This window comes from Delphinapterus leucas, chromosome 9 (genome assembly GCF_059928025.1).
Source record: "Delphinapterus leucas isolate spDelLeu-1000000601 "Yukka" chromosome 9, BTC_Dleu_Yukka2, whole genome shotgun sequence".
Lineage (NCBI taxonomy): Eukaryota > Metazoa > Chordata > Mammalia > Artiodactyla > Monodontidae > Delphinapterus > Delphinapterus leucas.
In genome coordinates this window covers 22,301,917-22,324,637 of record NC_143137.1, presented here as the reverse complement: position 1 = coordinate 22,324,637, position 22,721 = coordinate 22,301,917, and the positions used below count along the sequence as shown (strand labels likewise).

Below are 22,721 nucleotides of genomic sequence, written 5' to 3'. Positions count from 1 at the left end.
TGCAAAGACCTTTATTTTCACCTTGTACCCTAGTACTGGGCACAGGGGATGCCTAATATAGTCTTAGTTTACCGTTGTTGGAGTTGTTGTTGAAGCAAAACCAGCCTCTTGCTTTTCCCTTAGTAACTCGTTCAGTATCTAAGCCTTTCTTGATCTCTGCACTGTGTTGGGATCAGTGAGAAACTTTTCTGTTTCCTGTTATCTAATTCAGCCTACTATGAACTTTTTGGCTGAATCTTCAGCGTAAGTACCTGTTTCTCTCCCATGTGAATTTATCCTCTTTTGACTGCCATTTGTTCATAGGCTGGTTGCATGTACATTCATGGAGGAGTGGTGAACATCCACGAAAATAAACGGACTGGGTCGTTGTTTAAGATCTGGCTGGTGGTTCCTAGCCTGCTGGAACTGGCGTGGGAGAAGCTGCTTGCGGCCTTCCCCAACCTAGCAAACCTCTCCCGGACACAGCTTCTGCACCTTGGACTCACACAGGGACTCATCGAGCGCTTGAAATGAGGATTTCTGGACTGTTCATTGATACTGGAAATGTTAATTTAAAGAGACTCCTTTATTTATGGGCAGTGTAGAATGTGCTACAGAGAGGATTGGTTACCCTGATCAAGGCCTTATTCAGAAAATACATCAGATGCCTTTCTGTAAATTGTTTTAAGTTTATGGAATCTCACTTTCCCTCGTGCTTTTTTCTTTGCTTCTCTCCCTTCTGCCCCAGTACACACACACATACTCACATACTCCCTCTTCCTTGATGGAGTTGAGGGAAAGTCTGAAAGTACCTTAATAATGTTATGAATTAAGATAAGATAAAGAAAATTTTAAAGGAACTCTAAGGATATGACCCTGTCAGGCAGTGCTCTATAAATTAAAGCAACATCATCAATAAAAACAAAAATAAAATTAAAAAAATTAAATCCAGCAACAACAACAAGAAGTTTTGGGGATAGAACAAGAAGGCTAACCTTGAGACTCTTGCAGATTATAGGGAAAGCTAGATGTTTAACTTCCTGTTTTCAAAGGTACATCTAACTGAGTAGCTGGATCTAATGGCAGCGGTGGTTGATGTCTTGCTGCCTAGGTACCCAAACCGATCCTTTGACTTTGGAGAAAAGTTAAGCAGCTCAGCAGCTCTTGATTAGTGATTTCTTTTCTCATCCTTATGGTGCCAGCAGTGGTTAGAGTTGACTTGTCTAAAGACTTTATTGTGTGTTGTAGTTGTGCTGTTTGTTGTTGCTCTTAGAAATTATGGCACCAAGAACATTTCAAATCAAGAAATTTATGGTGGTCACAGTTCTTCGTTCTGGGCAGTTTTGAAATTCTCCTATGCTTATTAATGGTTTCAAGTATCTTTTTGACTTCACTGTGGGGAATTGCAGACCCTAAGTGTGTGGCATAAATGCTGTGGGACATAAATGTAAGTTCGTGAGAGGCCTGAATAGAGCAGGGCAGGGAGGGCTTCTGCTCTGGGCTGTGAACTTTGACTGTCATATCGGCCATTTCCTTTCAGAACTGTTTCTTTTTTTTCTTTCTTTATTGGAGTATAATTGCTTTACAATGGTGTGTTAGTTTCTGCTTTATAACAAAGTGAATCAGTTATACATATACATATGTTCCCGTATCTCTTCCAGAACTGTTTCTTTTCTCACTCTGGGCCGTGCACCTGCCGTATTCTCAGGCAATGGGTTTTTTCTCTAGAAAGCCAGTTGGCCCTTGATTTTTCTCTTAGCTTTTTGCCTCATTTTCTGTCTGCTTTAATGTGCATGGTGCTGTGAGTAATTGCCTAGTAACTGGATAAAAGGTCTTGGGGAAAAGCCACAGGTCATTCTTCCTGAAGAACTAAGTATCATTTTTAAAACTAGCATGAGGAAGGAATGAAACTGAGGATCATTCACTTTTTGGTGTGAAATTTTAGTTCTGGTTTGTTTTGTGTTGTATTTTAATTCTAAAAAAGAAATGACCTAAGTTTTTACTTGCTTTGCCATCAGGCTGCTAGAGTGGTCACTGAGACATGAGCAGTTGGAAGTCCTTCGGTGTATGAAAGGTGCTAAAGGTGTGCAAGAGGGCACAGTGCTGATCATTCCGTTGGTTACATCATAACAGGAGACTCAGATGGGAGACTAGGGACATGTTTTTGCTTTAAGTGCCTCTTTTTCGCTTAGCTTTTAAAATTATTCTTCTCCCTTCGTCCCAGAAGGGAATCTCTTAGGCTCATGTGTGGATTGAAAATCACCTTTGAGTTATGGCTAAAAAGTTACCATCTAGTGTTCAATTCTGGGGAAGAGAAGAATGTGGCCTCTAGACTTGGACTCCTAACCTCCAGGCCTTATTATAACCTCCCATCCATGTGGGGTTGAGTTCATAGAGCCTGTGTTCTGCAAGGTTTTGTAACAACCTTTCATCTGCGAGTTTGGGTCCTTTTGGGGAATGAGGGGGTAGGGGGGAAGCAGGGAAAGGAGCATCTCCTCCAGAGGCCCCATCCCCCTCTTGCCATGACCAGTCTGGCCTTTAACTTCTTGCCACCCACTGCTAGGCTTGTTTCAATGAGGAGCTCTCTCCAGAGCAGGTCAGTCTGAGCAGCTCCATTAGTTCAAAACAAAGCTTTGCTGCGTGACTACAATCTAGTCTCTGGATGTTTGGGCAGAAACTATCCATAATTAAACAAGTCACACTACCCAGGGTGGCAAAAGTCCTGGATTTTTTTTTTTTTTAACATCTTTATTGGAGTATAATTGCTTTACAATGGTGTGTTAGTTTCTGCTTTATAACAAAATGAATCAGTTATACATATACATATGTTCCCATATCTCTTCCCTCTTGTGTCTCCCTCCCTCCCACCCTCCCTATCCCACGCCTCTAGGTGGTCACAAAGCACCGAGCTGATCTCCCTGTGCTATGCGGCTGCTTCCCACTAGCTGTCTATTTTACGTTTGGTAGTGTATATATGTCCATGCCATTCTCTCACTTTGTCACAGCTCACCCTTCCCCCTCCCCATATCCTCAAGTCCATTTTCTAGTAGGTCTATGTCTTTATTCCCGTCTTACCCCTAGGTTCTCCATGACTTTTTTTTTCTTAGATTCCATATATATGTTAGCATATGGTATTTGTTTTTCTCTTTTTGACTTAACTTCACTCTGTATGACAGACTCTAGGTCCATCCACCTCACTACAAGTAACTCAATTTCGTTTCTTTTTATGGCTGAGTAATATTCCATTGTATATATGTGCCACATCTTCTTTATCCATTCGTCTGTTGATGGACACTTAGGTTGCTTCCATGTCCCAGCAATCCCACTACTGGGCATATACCCTGAGAAAACCATAATGCAAAAAGAGTCATGTACCAAAATGTTCATTGCAGCTCTATTTACAATGTCCTGGATTTATAGGGACCAAAGACTGAATGTTCAGCCTCTGTGCTTATCCTTCCATAGTCCTTGGGATATAAGCAGGTCTCTAATTCTGTGACACCAGAGAGCTGAAAGAGAGGCTGGTTCAATCCACACTTGCTAGCATCCGTTTTTTTTTTTTTGCGGTGCGGGGGCCTCTCACCGCTGTGGCCCCTCCCGCTGCGGAGCACAGGCTCCAGACGCGCAGGCTCAGCGGCCATAGCTCAGGGCCCAACCACTCCGTGGCATGTGGGATCTTCCCGGACCGGGGCATGAACCCGTGTCCCCTGCATCGGCAGGTGGACTCTCAACCACTGCGCCACCAGGGAAGCCCCTAGCATCCTTTTTAAAACCTTTTGAAGGCGGTATTCTTTGAGGTAGACTTTGGAGGCCTGACATCCAACACCTTGTGTGTGACGTTTTCATAAAAGTACATATCTTTGGTCTAAAGTGTCTTCTTTTAATATAACACTAGTGAAAATGATGTAGTATGATCAGCTCTGAGTGCTATAGAACCACACATGTGCACGTGTTCTGAATGCCAAATGAGACTGTGTGTATGATGACTTAAATGTAGATGACTAGAATTTTATATAGGGAGTCACCAGGCATTTTAGTATATCCAAAACCAGCACTCTGAATTCCTGACACTGTTACTTGACTTAGGAAAGTTTATGCCTGCTGCTTCTCTGCCTCTTTGAGGTACTCCCAGCTATCTTACTGCAGTCCTGTAAGTTTAAGTGCAATATATAGAAACACATATGGATATATACAGATTATATATAAGGTGTGACTATAAAGCAGGTAGACTACTATTTTGTATCTGTCTTGGGGAAGCCAGCTCATTACTTTAGAGTCAAATTATACCAAAAATTTGAGATGTGATTGGCTGGCTTAGGCCAACTCTTGGTAAAGCTGGACTTTCAAGTCCAGTGCCTCCTTACTCCAACTCTTAGAGACTTGTTGTTTCTTGGGTTTGTTAGAATTGAGACTTTTCCCCAGTCATATTTGTACTATCTCATGTTTGCATATCTTCTTACATTTCTTTGCCTAGGAACAAGGAAGTCTACCTGTAAGGAGTTTTCTAAATGGAGAATTAAAACCTAATATTTAATACTATGAGTTCTCCCATGTATATACTAATTTATCTGTGAAAGTAATACTTTATTAAATGAAGAAAATGATGCTTTCTTCATTTAATAAGGTATTTTCCATATTCTGGAAAATCTATAAACCAATATAGAATAGATTGAAATTTTAACTGTTCAGGGGCCAAACTGAAACCCTTTCTACTGGCAAATCTTCTTTTTTCAGGGCCCTGGTGACATGATGTAAAAATTTGCTCTAAGCTATTCGTGTCCATTACATAGCTAGATTTAAAAATATAATAATAAACATTAACATTTCTAAGCAAAAGGTATATTAACAGTGACCTTTCATTACCCAGAGTAAAGCACAGATAATTGAAATCCATAGATAATCAGTGTTTCAACTTTTCTATCAGACAATTGATTGATTTATAGTTCTTCCTTCTCCCTACCCTTTCCCACAAGCACCTCCTTTTCAGTGGAGTGGGGCTAATGTGTAGTTAGAAATTGAAAAGCAGGAATCACGGAGGGGCTAGAAACCAGCAAACATGTAAGCAGCCCAGTTAGCTGTAGGTGATCAACCTGATGACAGTGGTTAATGGTGAGTTTAGATGTCACTCTTCACTCTTCTGCTTTGGCATAGTCTCCTGCCCTGAGTTCTAGGCTGTCTCTCCTATAACCACCAAAGAACTCTTAGCACATATTGGAAGAAAAAAGCTGTGTATGATGCAGAGGAAATCCCATCATTTGAATACATTTCTTTGGATCTTTGCAAATACTTGCTTTTCCACTATTCTTGAAGGGGCCTCAACCGTTCCTACAACCCATAGCTTGGCTTGTAGGAAAGGTTGAATTATCCTCTTAAGACTACGTTGGTCTTAATTCTGTAAAACCAGTTTGTTTTTATGTGGTCTTAAAGATGTTTAGAAGGTGGCATAGGTTACTGAATTGTCCACCTGCCAGCACTCCGATATAGCACAAAAAGTCAGTTTCCTCCTTCTTCATTGTTCTAGCATTGAGCTCCAGGATGGATGAGGGTTTATGGTCCTATGATCATAAGCTTCCAGAACTGGTCACCATTCGCTTAAATTGCTTAGGTTCCCCAAATGCCTCGGGGCTCTAGGAGCGTTGGCAGGGCCTGAGGTAGGCTTGGTAGAGTTCTGTAACCTCTGTGTGCATCGCCACCAGATCATGCCCAGCAGTGGCGTTTCCCTTCTAAGGTCGTTAGATTTGGTGGAAAGCGACCTCTTCCCTCATCTGGTGTTACGGAAAGAAGTTTTGAGTTGTGCTTCAAAAGTGGTACCATCTTTTTAACATAACTTTCATGTTTTTATCTTTTATTATTTTCACTTTTTAGAAGTTTTTAAAAGGCCCTGCTTAGTCACTGTACAGGGTGAGTCAGAGGCAGTTTCACCAAGCTGTAGTAATTGCTGTTTTACTAGTTGCACATTTAGAATACAAAGGAGGCATCAGAAACACACTGACTTTCTCTAAAGCCACTTCCTTGTACACAGAGTCTGAGCAGGGACAGCGCCAGGCATCTCCCTGTAAAGGCACCTGCCAATGAGGATTTTTCTGGAAGAACTAGGCAAGAAAGGGAAACCTCACTCACATGCAGTCTCTGAGGCGAGCCTGGGCTTGGCTCTTGGTACAGGATATGCTTAGGCCACACACGATGCTTGCCTTACTTTAAAGCTGTTTGCCACAGTCCTGTTAAATAGTGTGGAAGTCCTTTTGCAGTCTGGTGTGCATGCCATATGATCAGGACAGCTTTTCCCACCTTACCTGGTTTCCTACAAGCAGGTAGGAAATATAGTGAATTTACCCTAAAATGTCCAGTCTGTATTTATGTATCTTGTCAGTGTTTTGCTGTTGGTTTTCTAAAACAATCTGATCAATAAATCTTATCCAGATCTATTTGGTTCAAGGCCACCTTGATTGTCTGACAGTAACTTGTGTATGTGAGCTCACCTCTATGACCCAAGCGTCAGTCCAACCTACCTCCGCCACTCCCTTTACCACCCCACAGGGTCCAGTTTTCTCTCTGTGTCGTCTACCTTTCACACCCACCCACTGTGGGCACCTTCTCTCTGCTACCCCTCTGCAACTCCTGGACACACGTAATCCACTCAACGCAACGTGGCTCCCTCCAGGACATCAGCAAGGGAGTAACTGTGGGGCAAGGCATACTCCCTTTTACTGCCCCCTCCCATATATTCCCCAGACCACCTCCACACAAGTTTATATGGATGTATCAAGACTTCTGAAGGGTTGGAGGAGCTACAGGGAATTCAGAGGAAGAATGTGAACCTTTACATACAGAGTCAAGACTATCTGTATGATTCAAGGGAAAAGCCCCAGGAGGATCTGAGCCCTTCGCCAGGGTCCTTTGGGAATGAAACCACAGTTCCTAGTTCTGAAACTGGTCTTCCAGATGCTTCCTTCTCCAAGACCTCTGCTTTGTGTAGTTTCACTTCTAATGAGATCCCCTCTCCCAGTAGTACTTTTCTTCATGTCTCTTAAGTGTGAAGTAGGGTGGACACTCGCAAGTCTGGTCACTTTTAAGGTCTCCCATCCAGAATTGCACGTGCACCTTTTGTTTTCCAGTGTTTCCATTGACAAACTTTTGGATCAAATACACCTTCCCGGGATGAATAATCTTAGATATTATAAATCCACAAGGAGGAAAAGATACAATTTCTGCCCCTTAATTAATTCATAAACCTTCCCAGCCCACCTTACAGTTAACATTTTACAGTTATTATGCAGAGCAATTTTATTTCCTTTGGTTTATTTTTCCTGTCTCTTCGAAAGTATACTCCCCTCAGACCTACCAGGAATAAGAAATGGACCTTACACCTTTTAAACCAGCCAGAGCTTCAAAATGAACTCATGTTAGTATCTGATTTGGTTCTTAGATGAGACCCATCATAGCTTAGGAGGAGTTTTCAGTGGCTTAGTTGGTTTGGGTGGGTTTGTTCTGCCAGTTTCATGCATAAAATTCTAGTTTGTCAAAATGCTAACTGTTAACTGAATAGTACAACCACATTCTCTTGAGTTACTCTTCTGCAGTAATTGTTTGAGGGGAGAAGACATTGATAAAACTATCCAGTTCCCATACTACCTTCAGATGAAAGGCCCAGGTTCCAGACCAGCCCTAGACTATAGAATTTTCCATGATGATGGAAATGTTCTGTGTTTGCACTGTCCAATATGTAGTAGCCACTAGCTGCTGGCTCTTGAGCACTTCAAATGTGGTTTTTGTGACTGAGAAACTAAATTTTAAATTTGATTTAGGGCATCCCTGGTGGCGCAGTGGTTGAGAATCTGCCTGCCAATGCAGGGGACGCGGGTTTGAGCCCTGGTCCGGGAAGATCCCACATGCCGCGGAGCAACTAAGCCCATGCACCACAACTACTGAGCCTGCACTCTAGAGCCCGCGAGCCACAACTACTGAGCCCACGTGCTGCAACTACTGAAGCCTGCGTGCCTAGAGCCCGTGCTCCGCAACAAGAGAAGCCACTGCAGTAAGAAGCCCACGCACCGCAACAAAGAGTAGCCCCTGCTCGCCACAACTAGAGAAAGCCCGCGCGCAGCAACAAAGACCCAATGCAGCCAAAAATAAAAAAATAAAACAAATCTAAAAAGAACTTTTTTTTTAAATTTTTGATTTAAATTTATTTAAATGTAAATAGTCACACGTGGCTAGTGGCTACCTAGACAGTACAGTTCTAGAAAGAGACATCCTGGAGAATTGGGAGACCAGGGCTTGGCTCTTGGCTCAGTCCATAATAGTTCTGTATGCAATTTGCTTTCCTTTGGGCCTTGGTTTACTCATCTGTCAAGTGAGGAGTTTGGCTAGATAATCTCCAAGGTCCCTTTCAGATCTAACATTCTGTGATTATGACCAAAGGCCTGGAGCATAATGGTGAACATCATACGTGAGAATCCACACTAGGACTGGACTTGCATTAGCTCTTCACCTTGATCTTCATATTAAAATCGTTGATCCTACTTTGATAGGAGGTCTACTGCAAAAGCCAGGTAGTTCCTTAGTGAGTGACACAGTAAAGGGTACCCACTTGCTCATTGCAGGCTCCGAGGAAGAGTGCTGAAAATGGAGTATGGAATAGAACAAGGCCAGCTGCCAGACTCACCTATGACCCACTGGTTTCCAAGCAGGAGGCCTGCTTGTTAAAAACAGATTCCCGGGCCCAAATCCCAAAGATTCTGTTCTTGTAGGTGGGTTATTTTAACATACTCCTCAGTTGATTACAATTTAGCTGGTTTACAACATTTGGGAATCCTTGTCCCACAGCTGAGCTAACTGTCTGGTACTGGCTGAGATGACCGGGAGACCTCCCTACCTTACTTGTCACTGTCACACTTCATTGCCCAACAGGGAACTAGAGCAAAGGTCAGAGTAAGTGCTTCCCAAAACTTGCTCTGTTAGAACTCAGTGTGAAGATGGCAGACTGGCCACCCACATTCCCCTCCTCTCCCCCTTGGAAAACCACTAGTAATGATAGTAAAATGGCCTTAGTTTTCTTTTCCCTAAAATGGGGCTAATAACAATAACCTGTCTCTTGACATTATTGTGTGCCTTAAATGAGTAGATACATGTAAAGTGCTCAGAACGATGTTTGGCACATAGTAAGCATTATTAGGTTGCTCTCTGGAGTTGATGGAACAAGAAATAAAGGTGAAGTACTTTTACTTACTAAAATTATAAAAATAACCAATAAAGAAACTAAATATGAGAGGATGAGACAGGAGAGGTGGAGTGATGGAAGTGAGATAAATCCTCATCTTCCATACCAGGAAGGAAAAATACAGAATGTCTCAAATAACCAGGAAACACATTAATTAGAGATGTAAAGGTATCCAGAGAAAGACAAAAGAGCTAACAGTTGTAAGACAGGTTGGAAGGTAAGAAGAGCTGCAGCAGGGGCTGCTGATTTTTCAAGTGTGTTCTTGGTTTTTGTTTTTTTCCTTTTTTCCCCTTTATAAAGCAGAATTTCACAGCTCTTTCAATTTAGTTCTTCTTCAGGATACCGTAAATCTGGGTCCCTTCTGACCAAGTCTGGCTGTAAATGATTGGGTGAATCAAAGGATGGGGAGGTCTTACCCCATTTCACAGATTGCGAAGCCAAGACAAGCCAAGTCAGGGGATTTGTCACGAGATTTGGAGGAGTGACCCCCTCAGCCCTCCAGGGGATTTGCCTGAACCGCAAAGCCCAGAAAAGGGGCGCCCTGCCTGCAATTCCGAGAGGTTTTCTGTAATAACTGCCACCCGCTGGGCGGGGCCTGGCTGCAGGCAGCAAGTCGTTACCGAAAGAACCCTTATCGAAGGGCGTCTGGAGAACCACATCCGCCCACCCCAGCCTCCCGGGGGTGGGCTGTTCCGGGCTGTGAAGCCCTGGGCTGGGGCAGGGAAGGGCCGTGCTGTCGGGACTTCGGGGTGCGCTGGGGTTACAGCTTTAGGGACGCCGGATCCCCGACGCGCCACCTCCACTCCTGCAGTGAGACCCCCGCCGCCCTGCCGCCCCGGCTTTTGCCCGGTTGGGTCTTGGACACACGGCGGGGCAGTCAAGAGTCGAGTTTCTCCGTCCGCAGCAAGATTGCCTGGTGCTGCAGTCAAGCGTTGCGAAGAGCCGTCCCGGTGGCTTCCCTGCCTCCCCCTAGCGGGGATGGAGCCGGCGGAGCTCCTCCCGGAGCGGGCAACCGCCACCCGGCCGGACCCGGAAAGAAGTGGTGGTGGAGGGGGTCCGGCGCTCACTACCTCTGGGTCAGTTCCTAACTGAGCACCTACTACGTGCCGAGCGCAGTGCCGGGTGCTGGGGATGCAGCAGGGAATATGGCCCTGCCTTCAGGGAGCTTGCATCTGGGTGCGGGTCGGGGTGGGGGGGCTAATGTGAATACGAACTATTTTACGTTTTACATAGAAAAGTTAGATAAAGCCTTTTTAAGAACCCAGTGAATGTGCAGGAAGAGCTAGAAAGCGCCATGAGGAAGAATGTTATGGTAACAGACCAAACCCACCTCCTGGAGTCTTCTAGAAGGAAGGAGAAAGGGGAACCCGGAAGAAGAGGTACTGGAGGCGAGAAAGGAGAGGCAGGCCAGGCAGATCATAACGAGCTGGGCAGATAGTTTAGCTTTTATTTTAAGAGCTTTTATTTCCTTAACGTGGAAAACGTTAAGGCAGGGAGAACACAAAAGGATGCTTCTGGCTGCCTTAGGGAAGGTGCAAGAGGAAGCAGGACTCTGTTAGGAGGACATGGCAGTGGTCCAGGCAGGGTGAGGATGCTTTGGGCCGGGGCAGCGGGCACGGCTGGATTTCAGCTCTCATTCCTCCTCACCCCCAGCAGGGCGCTCTTGTGCAGTGAACAACTGCCCAGCTCTGGGCTTAGGCCCAGCAACCTGGGCCAGCACCGCAAAGACTTTGCTATCACCCAGCCCCGCAGGAAAGAAGAGGGGTAGGCCGGAGAGAGGAGCCCCGGACCCTGCCCGCCCCAGGGCCCAGAGCCTCCCAGTGTAGCCCACCACGCCTACCGGAAAGGCTCTCAGGATTGGAAAGGGGCGGGGGCACCACTCTGAACCGGAATGATCTGGTTTAGAGCGGCTGGCTTTTCGTCCTCCCTCTCCTTCCGCGACAGGCTGGTTTTTGCCGCAGTCCCTGACCAAGGTAAACAGAGAAGAGGGAGGAGGGAAGAATGCTCTGTTTCCATGGCAACCCAGAGGGCAGTCGATATGGCGCTCTCGGGTGTGTGAGTGTGGCTTCAGGAGGAAGAAAAGGCTCATTAGAAAAGCAACAGGGAGTAAGGCCGCTCCCCACGCACACGGTGGGGGGTTGTTCTGGAACGTGATGTGGGCCTGGAGGAGGGGAGGAGGGGAGGAGAGGAGGCAGGCGTCAGGCACTCGCGGTGGAGTGGCAGATGAGCCAGAGGGCTGGGGACACACCAAAGTGCTATTGTGACATCTATCGATCTGTCACTTATCCTCACACCCAGGAAGCAAAAAACAGAGATGCCAGAGCTCTCAGTCTCCCCAAACTCACACCTGGCTGTCCCTTTCCAGAAAATTTTTTCGTGGGGCAGCTCAGCGGAGGGGCAGTCACAGATTAGATTCAGAGCCCCAGGCCCAAAGACAGGGTTTGTCTGAAACAAACAACTACGGGTGAGCTAGGGGACACTGCTGTCCCTTCTGTGCTCCCCTCAGAGGCCTCCTGGGCTCTTCCTGTACCTCCTTTAGACCCCTGGAAGGCTGACACCTCAATGTGGCATCATGACTATGGAAAAGTCATCCTTTTGCTGAAGGGGGGAGTGTGATGAAATAGACTAACTTCCACACAGGATTTTGGGTGTAGGGTCACAGAGGAGTGTCCCCCTCAGCCCTCCAGAGGACAATGACTGTCTCTTTTTCACCGTGCCACTCTCCAGCCGCTGACTGGAGCCCTCTTTCGCACTGCGGTCTTCCCTCAGGAGCAACGTGAGGGCATCATTAACCGCTTCTGGTTTCAAGGCTTCATGTTAGATTCATCAGAAACTTTCCACCAGAGGAATCGGCCCAGCAGCTCCTGGGAAGGGCCCTTCTCTCGTTTATCTCACCTGTGTGCGCAGGGATGGGAGAAAATCTGGAACAGAGGGAACTTGTAGGTGGTAAACTTCCTGCCCCAGCGAATTAGAAGGAACCTGCTCAGAGGAGAAGCGGCTGCAGTGACAGTACAGGGGAAGCTGGAGGGAGGTGCCCTCTAACCTCAGTTTCCCCAGGCCATGTAGAGAATCCTGGCAGTGGGGCTTCAGAGCCCAAGAAATGCTCACCCACATGCTCTCCAGCCCACACCCTTCTCTTAGCCTGGGCCCTCAGGCTGTGGTCTGCCTGGGGGATAGACACCTTCAGGTCATAATTGGGGTACAAGGGAACGCCAGGGGAGCACAGGAACAAGGCACAGAGATGCTCTCTTCCCTTGCAGAGCACCCAGAAGTGTCAAGTTTACTCAGCTCTTTCCATGGCCCGTGGATTCCAAACTTCTTTGACCTCAACTCCCGCCACCCTCTTCCGGCCACAGCACTGCCTCGCTGTTCCTTGACCAGTCAGTCATGCTCCTGTGTTAGGGCCTTGGCACTGGCTGTTCCTTCTGCCTGGAAGTCTCTTCCTCCAGCATCCACAGGGCTCAATCTCTCACCTCCTTCTGTTCTTTATTCAAATGTCATCTTCTCCATGAGGCAGAGCCAGGGATAGAGTGAGGTGAGTGAGGCAACCCAGCCTTCCCTGACCCCTCTATTTACAATTGTAGACTGCCACCCCGACTAGAAGTCCCTATCCTCTTCCCAAAGCATGGAACACCATCTCATTTAGCATTTATCCTATTTATTGTCCAACTTCTCTATTAGAATGGAAGTGTCATGAGGGCAGGAATCATCCCTGCCGTGTTCTTGTTCTGTTTTAACCCAGAGCCTAGAACAGAGCCTGACACACAGTAGGTTGCTCAATATACACTGCTGAATGGATGGATGGATGGATGGGTGGATGGATGGGTGGAGGCGTGGAGAGATAGATGGATGGTTGGGCTGGTGGATGGATACATGAGGCCATGGGTTCAATAGGTTTTGTCTTTCACCTGTTCTCAAAACAAGTAAAAGGTGTTCTGCATGCAGCTTTAGAAGATGCTGGCAAAGTGACCTAACACTCTCTTGGTAAGGCACACTTGGGATGCACAGGACTTACTATTAAAAAGAAAAAGAAAGAAAACTAGCTGTTAGAAAAAAGAATGAAGATGGACTCTGCTATTTCTACCAGACCTGGTAGCCTCTGCAGGCTTTAAGATTCCCTCTGTGGGACAGCGATGACAGCATGGGTAGAGCCTGAGACTGGAGTCCAGGAGCCTGCCCACTGGGTGGAGTAAAGTGTAGTGGAGGGCAATAGCCAAGGTGCGCTCCCTGCCCCTACCCCATGCCAAGGACTTTTGGGGATTGCTCAGGGTGGGCAGCCATGAAGCAGCTCTCTGTGGGCTTTGAGCCCAAATGGGACACGCTGGGAGGTCTCTACCACCAAGAGACTCAGTGGGTGCACTGAGAGAAGATGCAGGAAAGGCGGTGGAAGGGGTGGGGGGAGGGACCACTCAGAACCACACTAGTTCTTCTCTCAGGCAGGGAGCCCTGACACCTGCAACTGCAGGCTCCACATGCCCCTCTGCTTCATGAGGCTACCACTGTACCGCTCACTGATGCAAAGTCCCCCGTAGCTAACTGGCAACAGCAGGTTCGAACGATGTCAGTCAAACCCCACTTGCAGTGTGAGTCACCTTCAATTTTCTGCTGCCTGCCTCTTTCCTGATTGACCTGATAAATTCAGGACAGCTTTTATTGCTTTTGGCAAAAAAAAAAAAAACCCTGCCATTAAGATTTACAGAGCCAAAACCTGGTACAATGTAATCTTCAGAGTACTTTACACAGTGAGTTTCAGAAGATGAGAAGTTAGCATTTCAGAGGTAATTTCATAAAAAGGATTATCAGATTAATCACTTTGTCAATTTATTAGTGGTGTATAAAATAATTAATTAGCTTTCTTGGAGTCAGCAGTGCGAAAAGGGACTCTAAAAGGTACAAAAATGACTGTGTCAGACAGTAAGTATGTTTTGGGCACCAGATCTTGAGAAAATTCTTGCTGGTGGAATGTCTGGCATGGGTTCTGTGGCACAGAGACAAATAAGAAAGAGAGAAGCTCTGGGAGTGCCCAGGTCTCCCTGAGACCCTTTGGATGTGACTGGTGGAGACTTGTCTGCACCTGCTGAGTGCCTGCTGACCTGCCACGTGTTGAACTGTCCTGTGACACCTGGAAAATGTGTCTTGCCACGCTGCGGGTTGACAGGCTGCTCTGATGGGAGAGCCAGGGGTGAGTTGTAGTCCATTTGTGAAATTACCTGTGAGATTCCGAAATGGAATAAAATCAACTCGGCCGTGGCTGGTTATAAACAGTCTGAATGGTCCTGTAGCAACATAGCACTCAATCAGCTGCCACATGCTGGGGCAAGGCTTGTCCCCAGCAGACATGACCGGTTGCACTGTGTTCCTGAAAAAAAGATATGTTGCAGTCCTAACCTCTAGTACCTCAGAAGGTGACCTTATTCAGAGATAGGGCCTTTACAGAGGTAAATTAATATGAGGTCATTAGGATGGGTCCTACTTAACCCAATGTGACTGGTGTGCTTATAAAAAGGGAAAATTTGAACACACACACGGACACACGCAGAACGGCATGTGAACCTGAACGCAGAAATCAGGGCAATACATCTGCAAGCTAAGGAACACCAAAGATCGCCAGCCAACCACCAGAGCTAGGAGAGAGGCATGGAACCCACTCAACACCGTGATCTCGAATGTTTAGCCTCCAGAGCTGTGTGACAATATATTTCTGTTGTTTAAGCCACGTGGTTTGAGGTACATTGTTATGACTGACCTGTGAAACTATTTCCGTGGGGCATCATGGAGACTTGGGTGTTACTGTTCTTAATGTTCCTGTACTTTTTGTTTTTTACAAGATTGTCTCTTTTAGAGCAGTTTAAGGTTCATAGCAAAATTGAGAGGCAGGCAGACAGCGTTTCCATGTACCCCCGGCTCCCACACAGGCACAGCTTCCTACTGTCAGCATCCCCCACCAGAGGGGTACATCTGTTGCAATGGATGACACATCATAAGTAGGCAGAGTCTACTTTTCATTAGGGTTCACACTTTGGACAAATGTTTAATGACCTGTATCTACCATTATGGTATCATACAGAAGAATTTCACTGTCCTAAAAATCCTCTGTGCTTTGCCTTTTCATCTCTCCTCCCCTCAGCTCCTGGCAACCACTTATCTTTTTACTGTCTACATGGTTGTGCCTTTTCCAGAATGTCATAGCTGGGATCATGCAGTATGTGGCCTTTTCAGATTGGCTTCTTTCACTTAGTTTCCTCCACGTCTTTTCATGGTTTGACAGTTCATTTCTTTTAAGTGCTGAATAATATTCCACTGTCTGGATATACTACAGTTTATCTATTTCTAATTTTTTTCTTAAAAAAAAAACCCTTTTTTTTAAACACCAGCTCAGGGCTGAGTAGTAGATATAAGACAAATCTGAGTAGTAGGTATGAATATTCTCTATACTTTCACTTAAAGGATTTAAAAAAAAAAAGACTCAGCTTCTCTTTACTGGGGTTGGTGGCTCTGAGCCTGGGGCCGTGTGACTTCTGTCTGGGGAGAGCCTGCCCCAGGACAAGGCAGCGAGCGAGTGGGCTCTGATGCCCTGTGAGCACCTGGACTCAGCTGGCCAGGCCAGGAGGTTTAGTTACATGAGCTTTAAACAATACATAGCTTTGAGTCTCAGTGATTCTATTTAGAATGTGATCTGCTGGACCTTCCTTCCCTCCTCTCTAAAATGAGAAAAACTGCCCTCAGAAGGTTGTGAGGATCAAGCACGAGAAGAAAAACAGAGTGCCTGTAAAGTGCCAGAATGTCAGTAGGTGTCTGATTCGATACTTACTGGGTGATTGATGTCACACTTTACAGCCTGGGAGAAGCTCTGGTCCCAGCCTCGGGATCCACACCAGCCACCCAGGTGCCACCCACCAGCCCCTATTCCCACCTCAAGCCCTTGCTGACCTCTTGAGGATCTCTCTCCAGGGTCTGCTTCTCGTGCTTCAGGAAGCGACGACTTCTTCACCACCACTTCTTCCCACCATGGTCTGGCCACCCTCACCTTTGTAGCCCAGGGTGCTCCCTGGGAGGATGACGGATGGCCACTTCCTTCAGAAAGGGCACCCGTGGCCAAGACGCCGACGACCTCAGGGGCCTGCTTGTGGTGTCCTACCCGCCAAAGGGGGACAAAGCTTCCACAGGTTGTGGAAAGGAGTCTGAGGGGCAGCGAGGTGAGAGGGGGAGCTGGCCAAGTGGCTCAAGGCTGCAGTGTGTCCTTCAGTGGGGAGATTTACCCCGAACGGCCTCATCTGCTACAGCCCTTTTGGGGAAGAAGAGCCCAGCCCCTTCCTCACGGTGGCGCTTCAGAGAGCTGAGCCTGAGCCTCAGCCCCAGTTTTCAGTCCTGCCTCCTGAGGAGTCTTCCCCAGGGACTCATCAGGTGGGGCTAGTCAGCCATTGCCAGAGGGGTGTGTGTGGGAATTTAGGGGCTGCCTCCCAGTCTAGAAACTCAGGCTTCCTCTCAATGTCTCCTCGAAGAAGGGAAGGTCAGCATGAACCACCAGTACTCCTCCCTCCTCCCTCCTCGACGGTCACCACTGGGCAGTTTGCTTGCTCTGGCTTTCCTTCACAGATTTAGGTGTAAGTTCCCCCGGTGAGAGCAGGATGGCCTCCGGAGGAGGACTGGGAAATCCTAGACTTGGACTTGAGGGAAGAATTCCACACCTTTTCTTGTCTCTTCAACCAGTGTCATTTATTTCCTGCTTTTAAAGTCTTTTCCACATTTCTTCCCTGGGAGCTTTCTGTGGTGCTGTTAACCCTTCCCAAAAATGCCATGTTGGAACTGTGGACCTGGAATAGGGCACAGAGGAGGGCTGGGTTGGGGTGAAGGCAGTGGGATGCAGGAAGCAGATGATACGGCATATAAGCTGTTTCCGGGCACAGCTTTTCTTAATTTGGGTAAACTTGGATCCTAAAGTGTGCAATCACTCACTCTTCCCCCGGAGGGAAGTCAAGCCCAGATGGTACGATCCATTTCCCATGCACTCTGGCAAGGTCACTGGAAGGGCCAGCTGGCAGCTTTCTTGTTATTGTAGAGTTATTTTATTCTTTAACGTTCTACTGATTAAAGTCCTTAAATCTCAAGAGGCCAGATGGAAGCCAAGTAATACTGCCCTTTCGGTTTCCTTTTAATGAGATCAGGATTGGGAGAGGACTGGGATAGGACAGAGATGGAGAAGACTTCTGCTGGGTGCCCTGGGGCTCGTGGCCCAGAGGGCTTGGTGAGCCCTGAATTACTTTCATCTTCTTCCCCACAGGGAGTGTCGTCAGTCTCTATTTTCCAGAAAACTCTCATAATAGTTTCTGTAGGACTTTGCGCTTCACAGGCTTCAATTAAAATTTGACTCAGCTTGGGGAGTGGGAGGCTAAGAGGCCTGTCAAGACACTTGACCCTGAAAGCCCGGAATTCCTCCTGTTCCACCCCCAGGCTGCTTGGCATATAATCGTGGAGGGGGCATTGAGGATGTGCTGCGCCCTCCCCCAGATTCTGCTGCCTGAGGACTAATGGTGGGGTGCAGCTTCAGGTCCTGCTCCCTGCAGAGGAGCTTCAAGCAGCCCACCAGTGGCGGGGCACTCGCAGTCCTGCTGGGCTGGAAGGGCCTGAGCCCACCCAACCCAGCTCTCCACCGAGAGGATGCTGGATAAGGACGGCCACCTGCTACGCTGTCCCAGCTGCACCCACATCTGCTCTACGTCTGCCAAGAGTTGCTTCATCTCCACATTCATCTAATGAAGGGGGTGAGGGAGGGCCGGCCAGGCCAGGGTGCTGAGGAGGCAGCTGCAGGGAAGAGGGCTTTGCGGAGAGGTGCCTGCCAAGCCCCAGTAACTCCCACCAGCCTCTTAGTCTCTCCTACCCTCTCTACATTGTCACCATTTTATTTTACAAACGGTTTTTAGCACCAGCTGTGTACAGAGCCCCACATTAGACCCCAGGGAGCAAAAAAGAAACAAAAGAGACAGAAACGCATCTGCTTTCAAGGATATTCTAATTTAGGTCAAGAAACACAAATCTACCCACCAAAGGGCCTGAGAACAAAACCAAACCAGGGGCAGTACATACTTACGAAACCAGGAGGTTTCAAAAGATGGGGCCGAGGGGGCTAGTCGGAAGGAGAAGAACATTTGTGCGCAGGGAATGACCGAGACCCAGGGAGCTGTTTGCTACCATGCTAAGGATGGGCCACACCTGCCAGCGCCCCGCAGGCGTGGACGAAACCTGCGCACCAGCGCCGCCTGCAGGCTGGGGTTCTGCGCCCCCTCCTGGCCGGATCAGCGGCTTTTAGGCTTGAGGGGCCGGAAAGGACTATTTGAGGCTTGGTGAAAAAGTGCAGATTATGAGGCCTCAACCCTAGAGGTTCTGCTTCAGTAAATTGGGGGTCAGCTGTAGGATCCACTGTGAACCACACTTTGAGAATCACTCTTTTAGGAGCTCAAACCGAGGCCCTTCCCTGTAACAGCCTCTGGAAGGAAACATTAAGGGCCTGTCCTCTGTTCAAACCTCCTCTGCACGCAGCGCCTTCACCCCCAGTGCTGACCTCGCCACCGCACACAAGCCACACACGCCACATGACAGACAAGTCACACACCACACCACACACCCACACACACCACACAAAATACACACACCCACACACACCACACACACCCCCACATACACCACACACCACACACACCCACACCCACCACACACCACACCCCCCCCACATACCACACACACCCACATACACCACACACACCCACATATACCCACATACACCACACCCACCACACAAAATACACAAGCCCACACCCACCACACACACGCCCACATACACCACACACACCCCCACACACCACACAAAATACACACCACACCCACCCACATACACCACACCCACCACACAAAATACCACACACACGCGCAGGCACACCCGGAAAATATACCAGGGGCCATTCACCCCTGTCCCGCGCCTCTAATCTGTGACGCGAGGTAGGGTGAGTTGGCCGCCCACGCGGTGACGCAGGGCGGCGGTGACGCAGGGCGGCGGTGACGCAGGGCGGCGGTGGCGCAGGGCAGCGTCAGGACGACGCTCGTTCAGCTCGCTCTTGCCCTTGGAGAGAAAATGCGTCACCGCCTCACCGGGCTTCGAGGTGGGGCGAAGGTCCTGGCTATTGTTCCCTCCCCAGCTCTGCCATGAGAGAGCCTCTTACCTCAGCGCCGAGAGGTATTGGTCTCATTTTGCAGACGGAGAAGATGGAGGCGGGTGAGGAAAGTGATCGGAAGGCGAAAGCAGCGAGGCCCTGAGCCTCTGAAGTGTCCATACCTCCGCGGAGGTATGGGAGGAGGGAGAGGACACTGACGGCCGTGTGCGGGGTCGGGCGGGGCACAGAGGCCGGCAAGCAGGGCCCGGGGCCGGAGCCGAGAGGCCTCCACCTCCTGGACGCCTGTCCGCGCCACCCCTCAGCTAGGGCAGAGAAGCTTCTGGCAGGAGAGGGGCAAGCATCAGTGACCAGCACAGGGTGTGAAAAACTCCCTCGTCCTCGGGAGCCATTGGCACAGCTGTGGGAGGGCTAACATCTGGCGCGTGGCCGCCGGGTGACCTCCTGGATCCAGGGAGGAGCTGGTGCTTGAATAACTCCAGGGCCCGAGATGGGAGAGAGGCCGCTGCCGACCTACCCCCTCCCCCTGCCCGGGCCGGGCGGCAGCGACGGCCCGAGTGGAGGGCAGAATTCAGGGACAGACGCTCCCCGGGCCCCAGCTCGAGATGGGCCTCCCGCGGCCGCAGAAGTGCGGCGCCGGCCTGCTTTTCTGAACAGTCCCTCCCGCGGGCTCCCTGTCATCCCCGGCCTCGGCCCTCCGTCCCGCCTCCCACCGCCACAGCGCTGACGAGCCACCGAGAAGCAGAGCCCAGGGAAGAGGTGCCAACGAAGTGCCACGAGGGGGAGGGACAGTGCGGGGCCGTCGGCTCTGAAAAGGGTCTTCTAGAAACAGGGCCGCAGGGTGTGCATCTTCCAGGGATGCAGGGACCCAGGAGCCTGAGGGACGAGGGCCTGGCGGCGCGGGGAGCCGCGCACAGCTCTCCAGCCTACGGCGGGGGAGGAGAAACAATCGGGTTTCTTTTGCCCACAACTCCCCAGGGCGCCAGAAAACTAGTGGGCAGCAGCCTAGGAGTCCTGGAGAGGAAGGGACAGCCCGCGGAGGTGTGGCCGTGACCGCCCGCGCCTCAGGGCCCTTTCCTTCCCTGCGGGGCCCCCGGTTCTGTCCTCCGGGCGAGAGCGGTGCTGGGAGGGAGACTGGGGGGCTTTCTGCTTCCCTCCGGCTCTTCAGAAACCCCAAGTCCTCACTGTGTGGTGGGAGAGGGGGAGGGCAGGGGGGGGAGGGCTGGAGGGCACGGGGCGGTGGGGACATCAGGCCTGCTCACCGGGAGGGTATCTGAGGCCAGCGAGGCCCAGAGGCAGAGATGCCCGCGAACTCTGGATTCCAGACGAGAGCAGGCGGCCATCAGACCCCAGGCTCCCGACCCCACCTCCTGAGGCCCCCGCAGGAAGCCTGGCACCTTTCCTGGTGCCGGCTGTGCCACTTGCCACCAAGTCTGCACCCAGGAGAGCCCGCAGCCCGCGCGCGCGTGCGCGCGCTGCCCTGGGGACTGGATGCGACTCACTCCTTGCTTGCTAATCACTCCCTTCTTCTCTGCCTCGCGTCTCGAACAGCCTTCCCTCCCCTGGGGAAAAGCGTGCCCATCTGACACCTGGCCTGCCTGCTCCCGGTGACGCATTCACCTGTCCTTGCCGCTGCCCCTGCTCTGTGCAGTCCCCACACGGCACTCCCCAGCCTGCGGCCTCCTGCTGCAACCTCCGCCAGGATGACTGTGTGCCCATCCCTCACTCTGGTAAGTGTCCCTCATGGTGAGCCTCAGGCACCTGGCAGGCAAGCTGTGTCCAGCAGCCGTCCTGTAACCTCTCTGCCCACCTCCACACAGAGGGGCACAGACCCGTAGCCTGGAGGCGTCGGACAAGGGAGCATCAGAGCGCAGTGGCCAAGCTCTTCCTTCTCAGGCCACCACTCAGCCTTTCCGTGACCAGTGGCACCTCCCCCAAAGGGAGCCGAGAACAGGGTGACTTCTGGTTTTGTCTCTTCTTTGACTAGAGGCCCAAAGAAGAGTCTAGACAGAGTAAGCAATGGGAGGTCCCAAGACTGTCCAGGATGCCTGGGACCTGACATCACAGAGCCTGTCTGATGGGGAAAATGACCCCCTCCTGCAGTGCAGCCAGGGCTCCCAGGGGGCACAGTGTAGAGGCCAGACTTCTAGAGTGGACTCTGGTACCAGCACCAAGCCAGACCCTGGACACTCACAGGCCCACTCTGGGCTTCCGGGTCTTCTGTAAAATGAGACAGTCCAGCTGTTTGCTCCCCCAGACCACTTCTATGTTTTCTGAGCCATGATGAGGAAAAAAAAAAAGATCACACCTAAAAGCTGAAGCAGGCTGAAAAGCCAACATTACTTGCCTGTGGGTTTCACGATATGTAACAGCTCCTTTCTTCCTTTTCTTTTTTTTTTCTTTTTTTTTTTTTTTTTAAGGCTAAATACAGAAATGGCTTCCCAGGCCTGTGAGCTGGGTAATCATACAGAACCCCACGCTTAGAAGGGCCCTGTGTTGAGTTTAATGCTCTGCTGTGGCTGCCTTAAAAGTCTTGATAATTTTTGCACAAGGGCGCCCACACCTTCATTTTGCACTGGGTCCTGCAGATGTGAAGCTGGTGCCGGCCGCAGGTACTTAGGATGTTGGTCAAGGAGAAGCAGCATGGACATGTCTGCAGTGTTTTGCTCTATAGAATTTTGGCATCTGGAATACAGAAATGTTGAACATTTCCTCATTTTCAGTGCCTGGGGAAGGGGGAGAAGGTGAGCCAATTATGGAAGCACTTGGCGAAAGTTAAATTGTTCAAGGGGACTGGGAGTTCTGTATGCACAGTTACTGTTCTTGGAGTCAAGCACATCCAGGGCTCTGCAGATTGATTCAGACATCTCCTGCAGGGACATACTACTGCTGTTGCCTAATATCCATTCCCTGCTTCTTCTGTAGTACTAGGGTTATTAGCTGGCCATGGCCCCAAAACAACTTTTCCCAGGTTCCTATGCAGCTAGATGTGTCCTTGTGATTAACTGCTGGCCAGTGGGATGTACCTGGAAGTGTCTGCCACCGCCCCACTGGTGTGTGCCCTTTCTTCTGAGTTGTATTTTTGATCTATAACATAGCAGAAGAGTTTTAAGCCTTTAGACTAGGATCTGATGGAGTCAGAAAAACATATGCTATTAGTTGTTATCATTTCACAGTAGAGATTTATTTAAGAGTGAATTGACACATAGGTACCCTTTAATGTTTAGTTCTTCAAACAGGAAGATGAGGCTAGCATCCCATCTCTAAAGGGGATGCTGGTGAGGGGAGCAGGTAATAAGTAAAATCTCAGGCATGGGCAATGAAGAAGAACTGAGCAGGTGGGGGATGGGGGATGGTGA

The 22,721-nt window shown here is 49.3% G+C and overlaps 1 protein-coding gene across 3 annotated transcripts in view; it reads left to right on the top strand.

Annotated features, from left to right (window-relative positions):
• Positions 1 to 2,837, top strand: part of KLHDC10 (kelch domain containing 10) — a 54,935-nt gene extending 52,098 nt beyond the window's left edge. For all 3 annotated transcript variants that reach the window (XM_022581171.3, XM_022581182.3, XM_022581192.3), the window contains one exon: positions 304 to 2,837. In XM_022581171.3, the coding sequence (XP_022436879.1) occupies positions 304 to 513 (210 nt within the window). In that variant the 3' untranslated portion in view covers positions 514 to 2,837. The remainder of the gene's footprint in view (positions 1 to 303) is intronic.
• Positions 2,838 to 22,721: the final 19,884 nt, after the last annotated feature.